This window comes from Elephas maximus, chromosome 13 (genome assembly GCF_024166365.1).
Source record: "Elephas maximus indicus isolate mEleMax1 chromosome 13, mEleMax1 primary haplotype, whole genome shotgun sequence".
Lineage (NCBI taxonomy): Eukaryota > Metazoa > Chordata > Mammalia > Proboscidea > Elephantidae > Elephas > Elephas maximus.
Genome location: NC_064831.1, coordinates 31,180,775 through 31,197,946, shown reverse-complemented (window position 1 = coordinate 31,197,946; position 17,172 = coordinate 31,180,775). Strand labels below are relative to the sequence as shown.

The following is a 17,172-nucleotide window of genomic DNA, read 5'->3' as shown; positions in this document are numbered from 1 at the left end:
GAAAACAGAGAATTCTATTGCTGAAACCTTTTAGTAGATAAAGATCTCGTAAGTCTAACACAAGAAACAGCATTCATAAAAGAAAAAAACCAATAATCAAAGTTTATCAACATAAAAACTTCTGCACATGAAAAATATCACCAAGAGAATGAAAAGTAAGTCATGGACTGGAAGCAAATATTTTAACACATAGATCTGAGAAGGTACTTGTATATAGAATATGTAAAGAGCTCCTATAAAACAATAAAAAACAAAACCAAAACGAAAATGAGTAAAATTCCTGATCAACAGTTCACAAGAGATATCCAGTTGTACATATGACATGTGAAGAGATGCTCAACAAAGACATCAGGAAAATGCAAATTAAAGAAATACCCCAAATTTATGTTATCGTTTCACATACATATTCCACACATATATTGTAAACAGTAATACAGCATTATCATTTTTGTTTCATCACATGAAGAAAGCAAAGGTCATTAAAAAAGGAAAAACCAAAATGGATGTCTTGCTCTTGAATGTACAGTAGCTAAAGCAGAAGGAAGAAATGACCACGTAAAAGAGCTGAACAGAAGATTTCAAAGGACAGCTCAAGAAAACAAAGTAAAATATTATAATGAAATGTGCAAAAATTCAGAGTTAAAAAACCAAAAGGGAAGAACACACTTGCCATTTCTCAAGCTGAAACAACCGAAGAAAAAAGTCAAGCCTTGAGTTGCAATACTGAAGGATTCTACGGGCAAAAAATTGAACGGTGCAGACAGCATCAAAAGAAGATGAAAGGAATATACGGAGTCACTATACCAAAAAGAACTGGTCGCTGTTCAACCATTTCAGGCAATAGCATACAATCAAGAACTGATGGTACTGAAGGAAGAAGTTCAAGCTGCACTTAAAGCACTGGCAAAAAACAGAACTTGTTGCTGTAGAATTGATTCCTACTCATAGCGACCCTAGAGGACAGAGTAGAACTGACCCATAGGGTTCCCAAGGCTGTAATCTTTACAGAAGCAATTGCCACATCTTTCTCCTACAGAGCAATTAGTGGGTTTGAACCAATGACCTTTCTGTTAACAGCTAAGTGCTTTAATCGCTGTGCTGACTGACGGAATACCAATTGAGATGTTTCAACAAACAGATGTGATGCTGGAAGTGGTCACTCATCTATGCCAAGACACCCGTTGACACGTCAAGGGGTTGGCAACCAATGTCACAAAACAATATGTGTATTAATTGTCTAATGAGAAACTAATTTGTTCTGTAAACCTTTATCTAAAGTACAATTTTTTAAAAAAAATCACATGAAAATAAAATTTTGCTGAGGATAATTCAAAAATAGTTGCAGCAGGACATCGACAGGAAATTGCCAGAAATTCAGGTAGGATTTAGAAGAGGACATGTAACGAGTGGTGCCACTGCTGATGTCAGATGGATCCTGGTTGAAAGCAGACAATATCAGAAATATGTTTAGCTGTGTTTTATTCACTATGCCAAGACACTGGACTGTGTGGATCGTAACAAATTATGGTTAACACTGCAAAAAATGTGAAATCTGAATGTGCTCAAAAAATGGGAATTCCATATGTGCTTGCTCATGCAGAGCCTGTACACAGACCAGGATGCAGTTGTTCAAACAGAACAAGGGAATACTGTGTGGTTTCTCATCAGAAAAGGATGTGTCAGGGTATCAACCTTTCACCATACTTACTCGACTTGCATGCTGAGCAAGTGATCTGAGAAGCTGGCCTATATGTAGAAGAATACAGCAACAGAATTGGAGGAAGACTCATTAACAACCTGTGATAGACAGTTAACACAGCTTTGCTTGCTGAAGACAACTTGAAGCACTTACTGATGAAGACCAAAGACTACAGCCTTCAGTATGGATTACACCTCAACATAAAGATAAAAGATAAATGTAAAAATCCTTACAACTGGACCAGTGAACGGAGAAAATATTAAAGTTGTCAAGGATTTTATTTTACTTGGATCCACAAGTAATGCCCATGGAAGTAGCAGTTAAGAAATTAAACAACAGGCTGTATTGGGCAAACCTGCCACAAAAGACCTCTTTAAACTGTTAAAAAGCAAAATGTCACTTTAAGGACTAAGATGCGCCTGACACAAGCTATGTTTTTTAGGCTGGGTTCTCTAGAGCAGCATAATAAAAAAAAAAAAAAAAATTTTTTTTTTTTTTTTTTTTTGCATAATAGTACAGTGCATATACATACAAAGAGAGAGATTTATTTCAAGGAAATGGCTCATGCAGTTGTGAAGGCTGACAAGTCCCAAATCTATGGGTCAGGTGTCAAGCTGGAAGATTTTCCTGACTCACGTGGTTACAGGGGCTGACGAACCTAAAATCAGATGGCTCATGTCCCAAGAACCAGAGGTCAGAGGATGATGAGTCAGGTGCAGGATCAAGAGAGGGCGAGCTCTGTCAGAACATCCACATATATTGGATGCAGGCCACACCCCCAAGGAAATCCCTCTTTCAACTGACTGGCTCCTCATACCAGATTACAAAATGGAGGATGCCAAACCACTGAGAATCATGACCTTGCCAAACTGACACATAAACTTAACCATCACACCATGGTATTTTCAATCGCCTCATATGCATGTGAAAGCTGGACAATGCATAAGGAAGACCAAAGAAGTACTGATGCCTTTGTATTATGGTGCTGATGAAGAATAGTGAATATACCATGGACTGCCAAAAAACGAACAAACTGATCTTCTTGGCAGAAGTACAGAATGCTCCTTAAAAGTGAGAATGGCGAGATTTCATCTCACGTACTTTCCAAGTGTTACAGGAGGGACTAGTCTCTGGAGGACATCATGCTTGGTAAAACGGGGTCAACGAAGAAGAGGAAAACCCTCTATGAGATGAACTGACACAGTTGCTACAACAATGGGCTCAAACATGGCAACGACTGTGAGATGGCGTAGAACCAGGCGGCGTTTCGTTCTGTTGTACACCGTGTCTATAGGAATATGAATCAGAACCGACTCAACAGTACCTAACAACAGCAACAAATATTTTTTTAATTAAGAAAAAATACTTTTTTTATAACTACCCATGTTTTACTGTTTTTTACGTTGATTTGTTCCTGTAAATCACACTTGCCAGCTGGTATCATTTCCCTTCAGATTGATGAGCTTCCTTAAGTACTGCTTGTAGTGGTGATCTGCTGGCAAAAATTTCCATCAGTTTTTGTTCATCGGAAAATGTCTTTTATTTCACCTTCAACTTTAGCCAGACATAAAATTCTCAGTTGGCAATTTTCTTCCTTTCGTCTATTTGAATATATCCTTTCCGTGTCCTCTGGCCTCCACTGTTTCTGATAAGAAGTTAACCATTAACTGTACGGTTTCCTTTCTATTTTTCTCTTGATGTTTTCAAGATTTTCTCTGTATTTTTAGTGCTGAGAAATTGGACTGTGTATGTGCCTAGATGTTGTTTTCCTTGTGTTTACCCTGATTGAGGTTTGTTGAGCTTCCTGGATATGAAAGTCACTGTTTTTCACTAAATTTGGGGAGTTTTCAGCCATATTTAAGCTCTTCCTGAGATTCCATTTACACGAATGTTAAAACATTATGTATCTCACAGGTCTCTGAACCTCTGTTCATTTGTCTCCATTCTTTCTTTGCTCTAACCTTCAGACTGATGACTTTTATTAATCTGTCTTTAAGTTAACTGATGCTTCTGCCATCTCTGCTCAAATGCTGTGCCCATCTAAATTTTCATTTGATACTGAACTTTTCAGCTCGAAAATTTCCTTTTGCTCCTTCTTTACAGTGTACTTCTCTGTTCAGATCCCCTATCTGTTTACTCATGAAAACTATATTTTTCTTTAATTCTTTAAACACAGGTTCCCTTGCTTCTCTGAATATATTTAGAGCAGCTTTGAAGTATTGTTGTTTTTTTTTTTTCTGGTCTCTTAAATTCAACATCAGAATCAAATTAACTGAAAAAAGAAAATTAACTGATTTTTTTAAAAATCTAAAAATAAATCACATTTCTACTTTCTTCACATATCTGGCAATTTTTGGTTGAAAACAGACACTTAAATAATGTGTTGCAGTGACTCTGGTTTCTATTCTTTTATTTTTCCCAAAGACTATTATTTTGTTACAGCTGTTGCCCTAATAAGCTTGCCTGGACTCAAACTACACACTCTGTCTCCCTTGCAGTATGCAACAACTGATTTTGCTTAGACCCTTCACCTTCTAGCTGCTTTGTTTTGGCCTGATGTGCTAGGGGCTACCCCATGACTAAGCAGTTTGGTGGTAAGCCTAGGGACTGGGAAGAGATTGCATTCAAATGTACAGGGCATATCCTTGGAAGGAATCTTGCCTTCCTTTCAGGGTTTCTCCCCTAAATTTTCAACTGTCCTGTCAGCCTCATGCTCTTTCCTCTGATACCTCAAGCAAGTAAAGCTTCAGGTTTCTGCCACCCAAGTTATATGCAAGTTGGGAAATGGACTCAATGCAAAAAAGACACAAACTCTTTCAAGAGCAGATTCCTCTCGTTTCTGCCTGCTTTTACAATGAAGTCCCTGGGGTCTCTCCCATGCATGCACAGTTTAGTAGTCAACCATTATTTGAACAGAGTTTATATTCACACTTTGGGTCTTACCTCTTCATTGGTTCTCTTCCTTCCATCTCTTCAACGGTTCTCTTGCTTGACTAAATTTCCTGTTGCTTGGCCAGCCCTAACTTCACTCCTATGCCATGGGAGATAGCGATGCACCACCCTAGGGCAAGGAAGCCCCACACTTATAATTCTTATCCATTGTAGTTGCAGACTTTAAACGTAACCTCTCTTCTGGCTTCTGCTTCCTTTTATCATTTTCCACTGTTTTTATATAGTTAGGGGGTTTTCTAATATTTTGTCCAGATTTTATATCTGTTACCTGAGGGATGGTTCTCTCATTCACTGGCATTTATATTATTACCAGAAATCAGAAACTCAAAATTATATCAATTTTGATGGAAAATTTCTCACATGCTTAATTTCCATTTCTTCCAGCAAGTCAGAACTTTTATATCATCACACAAGAATTTAGTCTCACAATGTGACTCCCACCTTTTAATCTTCTTTCCCTTTTTTAACTCACCTAGTACACTAAGAATAATTTTTCCTGTCTGTCATACTGCTTCATCATCTAAAGAATGTTTTCTGTGAAAGCCAGAAAACATATGATCAGAAACGTACTTTTAAATTTCAGCTCCACCACTGCCTTTAATACCATAAGCAAATCACAATCTCTGTGAATCTTATTTCCACCATTTGTAAATGAAAATATCATATGAATCATTAATTAAGGTTGGGACCGAAACATGGTATCTGATGTCAACAAGTGAAGACAAGAGTCAGCATAAGACATTATAAGGTCTATGGTAAAACCATAATCTAAAAAAAGAACTGAACGAGTTGGGAAACTCAGGTAATTTTTAGTTGCTTCACTGATTTAACAAACATTTACTGAGTTCCAGCTATATACCAAGCATTGTACAACACAAAAATTTCAACTTTGGAAAAAACAATTTTGGGTGCTGAGGACATAAATAACTTAGCTAGTGGTAGGACAGGTCATGAAGGAAAATGTGGCATCTGTGGGTCATGACAAATTTGTGATAATTTACATAAGAAAACAGAGACCAATTTCCCAGGGATGATGTCTAAGGAAGAGAAAAACTGCAATCCAGTTTCTACCTAAGGAGTATGTAAAGGAAGAAAGCAGTAACAAAACAAACATTTAATTAGAGAGACAGCAGAAGAACCACTAAAGACTAAAGAACAATATTACAGAAAATAAGGGAGAAGTGCATTTTAAGAAGAAGCAAAATGTCAAGTGATGAAAAAGGTAGGACAGGATGAGAAATGAAAAGTACCAATTTAGCAATCTGGAACTCAGTCTTGATCTTGGGGATGAAACGAAGCATTTTAACATCACCCCAGCCAATGTCTGTCCATCTACCTGGATAGGTGAGAAAAGTGGTTTACTTTCCCTTGAGAAAGCAAAACACCAGGAGAAACGACAGTCGAACTGCAGAATGTAGCTGAATAAGAGTTAGGAAACTGGAGATACCTAAACACGGTATCATAAATCAAACAAGTGCAGCAATAGTGGGAATAAAGAAAGAAGTAAGATATTTTTCAAGGTTAAGTGTGACAAGACAGGAAGCCCAACAATAATAGAAAATAGCAAGGTTTCAGTGTATGGGAGAAGGAATAAGGTTAAGAAAACAGATTTTAACTTTCAATACAAACGGAAACACCTTGTTCTCTGAGTAAAGGTAGAATGAGGAAAGAAAGGACGAAAATGGAAAAAAAAGACAAGAGAAATAGGTTTAAAACTAGTCATTTGAGGACAATGGAAAGGTCCCAAATAACAAACGGGGAATGAAATAGGAATGAAAAAGAGATTAAGGATTGTCAGAAAGCACCAAGGACCAGCTAAGCTAGGGGGAAAAAGTGAATTTATACTAGAACATCTCAGGACAGTAAACCCAGCAAACAAAGCTAAGCAACCTAGGAACAGAAACAAAAATAGTAGAAATGAACAGTTCTAACAATTTAGTTTAACAGACTGGGAAATACATAAAGAAAGATCAAGAGAGTATGGGAATCCTGGGTATTAGTAAGAATTAAACTGAGATGGCTAACAGATTGAAGGGAGTCCCTTCCCTAGGTAGTTGTAAATAGTTAACATGCTTGGCTGCTAACCAAAAAGTTGGAGGTTCAAGTCAACCCAGATGTACCTTGGAAGAAAGGGTTGGTGATCTATTTCACAGAAAAGAGCCACTGAACACCCTATGCAGCACACACATGGGGTCACCATGAGTCAAAATGACAGAACAAAACTGGTTTTACTATATTGAATGTGGGTTAATCTGGATTAAATTTTTCATTAAATAACAAAGTTTTTAAGAAAACCTACCTTGCATATATATATATTACTTTGCATGATGTGGTTACTGTAGTAACTTTAAAAAAAAAAAAAACTCTTCAGGAAGCAAGATATAGAACAAGAAGTAACAGAGGAAAGCAGAGGGCACAAAAGACATTTTGCCTTAATTCAGTCCTAAATGGGCCGCCAAAATCCTCTTAAGTTACCACACTGACATATACAAAAAGAAGTAGCTCTTCCAACTATTTTTTATCACTATTAAAAATTTAACACCATCATGAATTAGATGCACCAATTTTTATTTCCTTTCCATTGCAAAAATGTCTGTGGATGGTATAACATAAACTGTAAAAACATAATTTATGGAACAGTAATACTCATCCAATGGGCACTCAAGTGATTGCTATTCATTGGACAACATGATTTAAAATCAACTAACGAGAAGAGTATGAGTAGTCTTAGCTTTATCAGATTTCACTAAAATAGCCTCTTAGTTATTTGAAATCAGCACACAGTACTGTAAGATAATATGAAGGGTAAGAACAAAACAATCAATTCCTCTGGTAAAAATACGCCTATTACATTTATATCACAACCCCTTATCAAAAGGTCAGCATTTTGAACCCACCAGTTGCTCCTTAGAAACCCTATGAGACAGTTCTACTCTGTCCTATAGGGTTGCTATGAGTTGGAACCAATTCAACAGCACGGGTTTTGTTTGGTATTTTTGGTTACCCTACCAAGAGCATTGACTTTGCATTGTTATAAACCATTTCTCCAAGAAACTAAATCAGACAGCATTATAGGCCAAAACATTCTGAAATATACCTTCAATTGATATAAGAAGCCATCTAGTGATCAAAATAACTAAAAAGGTCCTATAAAAATTTAAAATTCACGTATTTAATAAAAACAGACACAAAAACTACATATTCCATATGTAAATTTACAAAAACATTGAAATATTATTGCCTATAATAATCTGTACAAGATTAAAATCAGTTAGATTTTCAAAATCTATTCTCTCTTCATAAGGAAGATCAAAAGTCAGTGGCTCATTAAGGTATAATATCAAATAGGCAATAAATACCATGATAAACTAAACTACAAAGGATGTCCCCCATCTCTAAACAAAAAAACTAAACATGAATTCACAAGACTAATGTCTACAAATGTATTACGCACAGCTAACATTTTAACAGTAACACATGGAATCAAAACTAAGGTTTTGCTTAAAACAATTAGCTAAGGATGTGAAGCAGAAATACAGTAATAATTGCTTCCTTTCGGCTCTGGCTGTCAAACACAGGAAATACTAATACTTTACAGTCTTATAATATCTTGTCATAAACCTCGACTATCAACGAATATTTATTTTAAAATAAACAGTAACACCAAAAGCAGAAGCAACAAAAATAAATTAGATTTCATCAAAACTTAAAACTTTTCTACTTTGAAGAACAGCATCAAGAAAATGAAAATTAAACTCACACAATGGGAAAAAATACCTACAAATTATGCATCTGAGTGAGACTAGTTTCCAGAATATATAAAAACCTCTTATATTTAACAAAAGAAGACAAATAACTCAATTGAGAAATGGGCAAAAGATTGTCATACATTTCCCCCAAAGAATACATTCGACCGGTCAATAAGCACATAAAAAGGTTTTCAACATGATCGTCATTAACCACAAAAAAAAAAAAAAAAAAAAAAAAAAACCCGCTGCCATCCATTGATTCTGACTCAGAGTGACCGTACACAATAGAGTAGAACTGCCCCATAGGGTTTCCAAGGAGCAGCTGGTGGATTCAACCTTTTAGTTGGCAGCCAAACTCTAACTAGGGCTCCTATCAGTCATTAGTGAAATGCAAATCAAAAGCACAATGAGATACTACTTCACAACAACTAGAATTGCTAAAATACAAAAAAGACTGACAATAATAAGTGTTGATTAGAATGCGGAGAAATTGGAACCCTCATAAAGTGTTGATGGGATTATAAAACTGTACAGCCATTTTGACAGTTCCTGAGAAAGTTAAACATATCATTACAACATGATCCAGCAATTTCACTCCTACATTCTCTTCCACCCAAGAGAAGTGAAAGTATGTCCACACAAACCCATACAAGGATGCTCATAGTAGAAGCATTCTTAATAGCCAAATAGTGGAAACAACCCAAATGTCCATCGAATGATGACTGGATCAACAAAATTTGGTAGATTCATACATCCAAAAAATCAAACCAAACTCACTGCCATTGAGTCAATTCCAACTCACAGCAATCTCAGAGGGTTTCCAAGACTACAACTCTCTACAGAAGCAGACTGCCACATTTTCCTCCCACGGAGCCACTGGTGGTTTCGAACCACCAACCTTTTGGTTAGCAGTCAATCGCTTAACCACTGTGCCACTGGGGTTAGATTCATACAATAGAATATTATTCGGTCATAAAAATGAAGTACTGATGCAGGTTACGACATGGATGAACCTTGAAAACATTACACTAACTCAAAGAACCCAGACACAAACGGACGCACATTACATGATTCCATTTATGTGAAACGCCCAGAACAGGTAAATCCATAGAGATAAAAGGAGATTTTTTTTTTAGTGCTTGAGCAGGGAGGTTGGTCTGCAGGAAAATGGAAGGTGACCGCTAATGGGTTCAGAGTTTTCAGTTTGTTTTAGGCGGGAGGGTAATGAAAGTGTCCTAAAATTAGATAGTAATAATGGCTGTACAACACTGTGAATATAGCAAAAAGCAATAACTGTACACTTGAAAGGGATAAATTTTCTGCTATGCAAATTACATATCAATAAAGCTATTATATAAAAAGTTAATTTACAAAGATGACTGCAAATATTTCATAAGGATATATAATGCAAAGATGACTTGCATCCCTCAAGACTAACTCAAATGTATGCATCAGTGGGGGTAAATGACAGTGAGTTATTCTTTTGAAATCAGTTACCAAATTTTAAAATAGTAAAAATCTGTTTTACAGGTCTTTATAATATCATTTGAAGTCCCTAAGTTATTAAGACACTCAGCTGTTAACAGGGAAGTTGGAAGTCTGAGTCTACCCAGGGATGCTTCAGAAGAAAGACCTGGTGATTTATTTCCAAAAAATCAGCCACTAAAAACCCCACGGCGAACAATTCTACTCTGAAAGTCAGAAATGACTCAACAGGAACTGGTATATCATTTGCTCCTTAAAATGTTACTTTTAATATAAGCATATAATAAATAGAATTGTGTAACTGTTAAGCACCCACTATGATTATTATCTGGAGCCCTGGTGGCAGACGGGTTAAAGTGCTTGGCTGCTAACCAAAAGGTCAGTGGTTTGAATCCACCAGTCGCTCTGCAGGAGAAAGATATGGCAGTCTGCTTCCGTAAACATTTACAACCTGGGAAACACTACAGGGCAGTTCTACTCTGTCCTACAGGATCACTATGAGTCAAAATCGACTTGACAGCAAGGGTTTGGTTTTTTGGGTTATGATTATTAGACAACTGTAGAAACATCGCTTAGTAGAATATTTAGTGTTTCAAACACCTTAAAAAGTGTAAAGAAACCAATGCTTCTTCATGTACTTTAGAAAACTCCTTTAGCTAAGCAAATAAATGTAGTCATCCTTTAAAAATTTTTTATTGACTACATTATAAACAACCAAAAAACCCATTATAAACAACCAAAAACCCATATTATGACACTTGATAATTCAATACCTCAGCACTTTCCCATTTTTGAAGTATATTTAATAACTTTGAAATTTAACATGATTAACCAAAGCACTATATTATAACTATATGCAGTTGAAGTAAAACACATTCTGAGATTAATTCTCTTAGCTTACCACAAATAAAAATATAAAAGCTTTATCAAGTAAAATAATAAGTTTATAAAATTCTTAACTACAGACACCTACCAAATTTTTTGTATTTTAATGTTGGAACAAAGGAATGAGAGTATTCTAGATAGCAAACAGCATAACGCCTGACTGGAGTAATGGTCTTCATTTGGCATGTTAGGGCAAACAGGATCTAATGTACGGAGGAGTCCAACTAATGGATGGCTAAAGATTAAATTTATACTTGTTTCAGCAGATAATAGAGAACTATTACAAAATATCAGGTAGGGAAAATTCTGTTTTATTCATAAAGTATTACCATTCCTACCCACTAAGACCACTTCTTTCCTTGAACTCTTTTATACGCTTAGTTTGAATACCGGAAGAATTTTCTGGATACAATGTATAGAAAGGATGAGAGGGGGACCATGAGGGTCATAAAGAGAAGAAATTCCAGAGTCTGGGTAAAAATTAGAAGAAATGTAAATTACAACTATACTTGACATTCTAAATTGCAAATGTCATTAACGAAATACATGTAAACTTAAATAACAATATGTAATGAGAAGAATATGTACTTACCAAATATTTAGATAGCCTTTTAAAAATCCCGCTGATGGCTGACGCTCCCTAAATAATAAAAAAGTAAATAAATAAGAAATACTTTCTCAACTTCAGAAGTTATACCTACACTGTAAAATTTGCCCAAAAATCCCAACTGGTATGAAACTAATTTGTTTTGTATAACACTTTAAAACACGAAGCATATGCTGAAATTTGGGCACGTGATAAATATAAAACATTTTTCTTAATAATGCTATAAATAAATAAAATTACATGTTTTATATATGGAGAAGTTAATGAATTATCAATACAATGGCAGAATTTACAAGACTACACAAAGATTAAGACCTAGCATAGATCAGGTGTAAAAAAATTATAGATGGCTACAATAGCTGTTAGCAGTGTCTTGGGGAAATATTCTTATGTTAAATTTCTCCTGGCAATCAATGTACAAATGTCATTACTCTACATTCCAATCACCTAGTTACACATCTAGTTACCACCTTTTAAGCAGCACCTGGATAGAGTCTATACAGTCAGAAGTAGACAGTGACGTGGAGTAATATTTTACGAAGTAAACATTCTATGTTTATTTAAAAAAATCAACAGAAGGAAGCACTTAAAAGCCCATTTTATATTGGTACTGAAAAAAATTAAAATGTTTTGTCCACAATGAAAAGAGATGTATAAACTGACACATGAATTTTACTATTTACAAAAGACAGCTGTAAATAATTTTATAATAAATGTAAAGTAAATATCCTTTCAGTCAAGTCTTTAGTCAAAATAATCTTCAAAACAAAGTTCAAAAATTCAATAAAAACACTAAATAATATTTATAGAGCCCTTACTGTTTGCAGGCATTTTGCTAAGTCCTTGAGAAAATTTACATACATACATACATTTTTTTAATTACCTCGTTTACTCCCCACTTTACAATAAAGAAAACTGAGTTTTAGAAAGTGAAACTGTTTCTTTTAAAGTTAGGGGAAAAACAAAGCTATTGTTAAATTCCTTTTAAAGAATCACCAGGATAAAAATCATCTGAGTCCAAAGGTCTAATGGACCACAACTACCACAGCCTCACCAGACCGAACCCAGAACAACCAGATGGTGCCCATCTACCACCACCAATTGCTCTGACAGGGATCACAATAGAGAGTCCCAGCAGAGGAGGCGGGGGGGGGGGGGGCAGGAAGTAGAATGAAATTCAAATTCACTAAAAAGAGGCTCAGATTTGCTGGTCTGACAGGACTGGAGAAATCCGAGAGTATGGCCCCCAGAAATCATTTTAACTCAGTACTGAAGTCACTCCCGAGGTTCATTCCTCAGCCAAAGATTTGACAGGTATACACGGCAAACGGAAACCCTGGTGGCATAGCAGTTAAGTGCTACAGCTGCTAACCAAAAGGTCAGCAGTTCGAATCCACCAGGCGCTCCTTAGAAACTCTATGAGGCAGTTCTACTCTGTCCTATAGGGTTGCTATGAGTCAGAATCAACTTGTTGGCAACAGGTTTGTTTTTTGGTTTATACGGCAAAAAATAACACATGTGAGGAACATGCTTTGTAGTTCAATCATATATACGAGACTAAATGGGCACATCAATCCAAAAGCAAAGACAACAAGGCAGTAAGGGAGAGGAAAACTGTACGAATGGAAATGGGGAGCCTGGGGTGGAAAAGGGGAGAGTGTTGACTTGACTCATCGTGGGGTTGGCAGCCAGTGCCACGAAACAATTTGTGTATTAACTGTTTCATGAGAAACTAATTTGCTTTGTAAACTTTCACCTAAAGTGCAATTTAAAAAAAGAATAAAAATATCTGTCTCAGCAATTGTTGTTGTTGTTAGGTGCCATCCAGTCGGTTCTGACTCACAGTGACCTATACACAACAGAACGAAACACTGCCCGGTCCTGCGTCATCCTTACAATCGTTGTCATGCTTGAGCTCATTGTTGCAGCCACTGTGTCAATTCACCTCCAGAAAATATTGCTGTTGTTGTTGTCGTTAGTTGTCATCGAGTTGATTTCGACTCACGGCAACCCATATGTTACAGAGTAGAACTGCTCCACAGGGTTTTCTTGGCTGTAATCTTAAAGGAAGCAGATCACCAGGGCAGAGCTTCTGAGGTACTACTGGGTGGGTTCATGCTGCCGACTTTCAGGTTAGCAATCATGTACAAACCACTTGAGCCACCCAGGGAAATTACAATACCATTTATTTAAAAAACAAAGCATTTTCTTATGGGCAACCCATGCCAATTGGTTTTTTTATGACTACTGCTATTAAAATCAAAATCAGTAATACGAATTGTATCCATCAACAGTCATGAAAAAAGGGAGAAAAATGCATATTACAGATGTAAATATGAAATGTAAGACAATAAACCTTTTACAAGATGACAGGAAAGCACTGTCATGACTTTGAGGCAGGCAAGGCTTTCTTAAACAGGACACACACACACAGAAACATTAGCCATAAAGGAACAGACTGACAAATTGAGCCTCATTAAAATTAAGAAGTTTTGTTCTTAAAGAAAATGAAAATGTAAGCTACAGAGTAGAAGACATACACAATGCACATATCCAACAAAGGATGCATATCCAAAATGCATAAAAAACAACTTCAAATCGCTAAGAAACAGGCAACCCAATTTTTAAGGTGGGCTAAAGACCAAATTAAAACTTCACAAAAAGCCAATAAACATGAAAAGGTGCTCAACATCACTAATCTTAAGGAAATTCAGATTAACACCACAATGAGGTACTATTACCCACCAAAATGCCCAGTTTTTATCTGAAAATCACACAATACCAAGAATAGGTGAGAATGTGAAACAACTGGCAGCCTCAAACACTGCAGGCAGCAATGTAAACTGGTATGACCAATATGGAAAACTGTTCAGCTATACTCCTAAAGCTGGAAATACACATATTCCATGACTAAGCAATACCACTGCTGGGTATATACTCACCAGAGACAGGTACATACCTGCACAAAAAGATATGTACAAAGTTTATCATAGCAACATTGTTCGTAATAACCTAACACTGAATATAATCCAAATGTCCATAGGCAGTGGAATGGAGAAACAAGCTGTGGCATTTTCACACAATGGAATCATAAACCTCTGTGAAAACGAAATAAAAAATAATGTCACACACAAAATAGTATACACCTCACAAACACAATGCTGTGTGAAAGAAGCCATACTGCATGATTCTATTTACATAAAACTCAAAAAACAAGTCAAACTAATCTCTGATTACAAAGTCAGAATAGTAGTTACCTTTAGGGTAAAGGGGTTATTGACTAGGAGAGGACCCAGGAAAGCTGAGAAGCTGACAGTGTTCTAGTTCTTGATCTCGGTTGTAGATAAAAAGGTGTGTTCACTTTATAAAAATTCATCTGTACTTTTCTATATATAAATTACACCTCAGTTTTTTTAAAACTTTATATAAAGATAGATGAAAGGTTATTTCAATAAAATATCTTTAGGCCATCATATAAAATATATATAAATATATATATATAAATAACTTACTAGTTTGCGATCTGAATTTCCTAATAAGGTATTTCAGTTTATTTCCACTGATTACATAAAGATAAACACGGCTTGTCATTTTGTATTTATAAGTTTAAGAGTAGCTTAAATGTAAGCATAAATTTCATCAGAGAGGAATTCCTTATGATTTTCTATAAACAGTACATAAAATTTTGTAAAAAATCCTAATGATTTTTCTGGACAGGCTCAAGTTAGATTTGTTGTTGCTACCTGCCATCAAGTCGGCCTCCACTCATGGTGATCCCATGTCCACCTGAACAAAACACGGCCAGGTCCCGCACATCCACTTGATGGGTTGCAGATAGGACCTCTGTGACCCACAGGGTTTTCACTAGCTGATTTTCAGGAGTAGCTCTGCAGGTCCTTCTTCCTAGTCTGTCTTAATATGGACACTTTGCTGAAAACTGCTCAACATCAAAGCAACAAGCAGGCCACCACTGACAGACGGGCGGTGGCTGCACATAAGGGTCACTGGTTGGGAATCAAACTGGGTCTCCCACATGGAAAGCAAGATTTCTATCGCTGAACCACATCAGATTTACAAATGGATGATTCTGCAAACGCAGAAACTGATTTCAAAAGCAATAAGATGCCCAGGCATTCATAAAAACCTTAAAGCAAACTACCTGATCCTGCTGTTTAGAAAATTTTAGACCTTTTTAAACCAATAATCTTTTGTTCCAATATTAGTACTGTACTGGTGGTAATCCACGAGACCTCCTAGGAATTTCTCACTCAAAAGTAACAGGTAGAGGTTCTCTTTTAAACAGATACAGGCAGAAAGAAATGCCTTCCAAATAAATATTCTCATATTCCTAAATGTTTTTCTTTATAGTAAATATAACAACTTTATTCAAAATGTAAACACAGTCCTATGTGTATTTCCTTTAAGCCATTTTTATATCGTTGTTGCTGTGAGGTGCCGTCGAGTCAGTTCTGACTCATAGTGACCCTGTGCACAACAGAACGAAACACTGCCCAGTCCTGCGCCATCCTTACAATCATTGTTATGCTTGAGCTCATTGTTGCAGCCACCGTGTCAATCCACCTTGTTGACAGTCTTCCTCTTTTCCGCTGACCCTGTACTCTGCCAAGCGTGATGTCCTTCTCCCGGGACTGATCCCTCCTGACAACATGTCCAAGGTATGTAAGACGCAGTCTCAACATCCTTGCCTCTAAGGAGCATTCTGGCCCCACCTCTGCCAAGACAGATTTGTTCATTCTTTTCGCAGCCCGTGGTATATTCAATATTCTTTGCCAACACAATTCAAAGGCATCAACTCTTCTTCGGTCTTCCTTATTCGTTGTCCAGCTTTCACGTGCATATGATGTAACAGAAAATACCATGACTTGGGTCAGGCGCACCTTAGCCTTCAGGGTGACATCTTTGGTCTTCAACACTTTGAAGAGGTCCTTTGCAGCAGATTTGCCCAATGCAATGCATCTTTTGATTTCTTGACTGCTGCTTCCATGGCTGTTGATTGTGGATCCAAGTAAAATGAAATCCTTGACAACTTCAATCTTTTCTCCATTTATCGTGATGTTGCTCACTGGTCTAGTTGTGAGGATTTTTGTTTTCTTTATGTTGAAGTGTAATGCATACTGAAGGCTGTGGTCTTTGATCTTCATTGGTAAGTGCTTCAAGTCCTCTTCACTTTCAGCAAGCAAGGTTGTGTCATCTGCATAACACAGGTTGTTAATGAGTCTTCCTCCAACCCTGATGCCCCCTTCTTCTTCATATAGTCCAGCTTCTCGGATAATTTGTTCAGCATACAGATTAAATAGGTATGGTGAAAGAATACAATCCTGACGCACACCTTTCCTGACTTTAAACCAATCAGTAACCCCTTGTTCTGTCTGAACAACTGCCTCTTGATCTATGTAAAGGTTCCTCACGAGCACAACTAAGTGCTCTGAAATTCCCATTCTTCGCAGTGTTATCCATAGTTTGTTATAATCCATGCAGTTGAATGCCTTTGCGCAGTCAATAAAACATAAGTAAACATCCTTCTCGTATTCTCTGCTTTCGGCCAGGATCCATCTGACATCAGCAATGATATCCCTGGTTCCACGTCCTCTTCTGAAACCAGCCTGAATTTCTGGCAGTTCCCTGTCGATATACTGCTGCAGCCGTTTTTGAATGATCTTCAGCAAAATTTTGCTTGCCTGTGATATTAATCATATTGTTCGATAATTTCCACATTCAGTTGGATCACCTTTCTTGGGAATAGGCATAAATATGGATCTCTTCCAGTCAGTTGG

At 36.7% G+C, this 17,172-nt stretch overlaps 1 protein-coding gene across 11 annotated transcripts in view; it reads right to left on the bottom strand.

Annotated features, from left to right (window-relative positions):
• FBXW7 (F-box and WD repeat domain containing 7) overlaps nt 1-17,172 on the bottom strand; it is a 276,174-nt gene that overhangs the window by 184,979 nt on the left and 74,023 nt on the right. For 4 of the 11 annotated variants that reach the window (XM_049852735.1, XM_049852734.1, XM_049852737.1 and 1 more), the window contains exon 2: nt 11,363-11,410. The exons of 2 other annotated variants lie outside the window; for them this stretch is intronic. Coding sequence is in view for 4 of the 9 variants with exons in the window: in XM_049852730.1 (XP_049708687.1) it covers nt 11,363-11,410; nt 14,337-14,450 (162 nt within the window). In the remaining 5 variants the exon portion in view is untranslated. Of the gene's footprint in view, nt 1-11,362; nt 11,411-14,336; nt 14,476-15,120; nt 15,157-17,172 lie in introns of those variants that run through there. 5 more of the 11 variants (XM_049852731.1, XM_049852729.1, XM_049852730.1 and 2 more) reach the window with 4 other exon arrangements.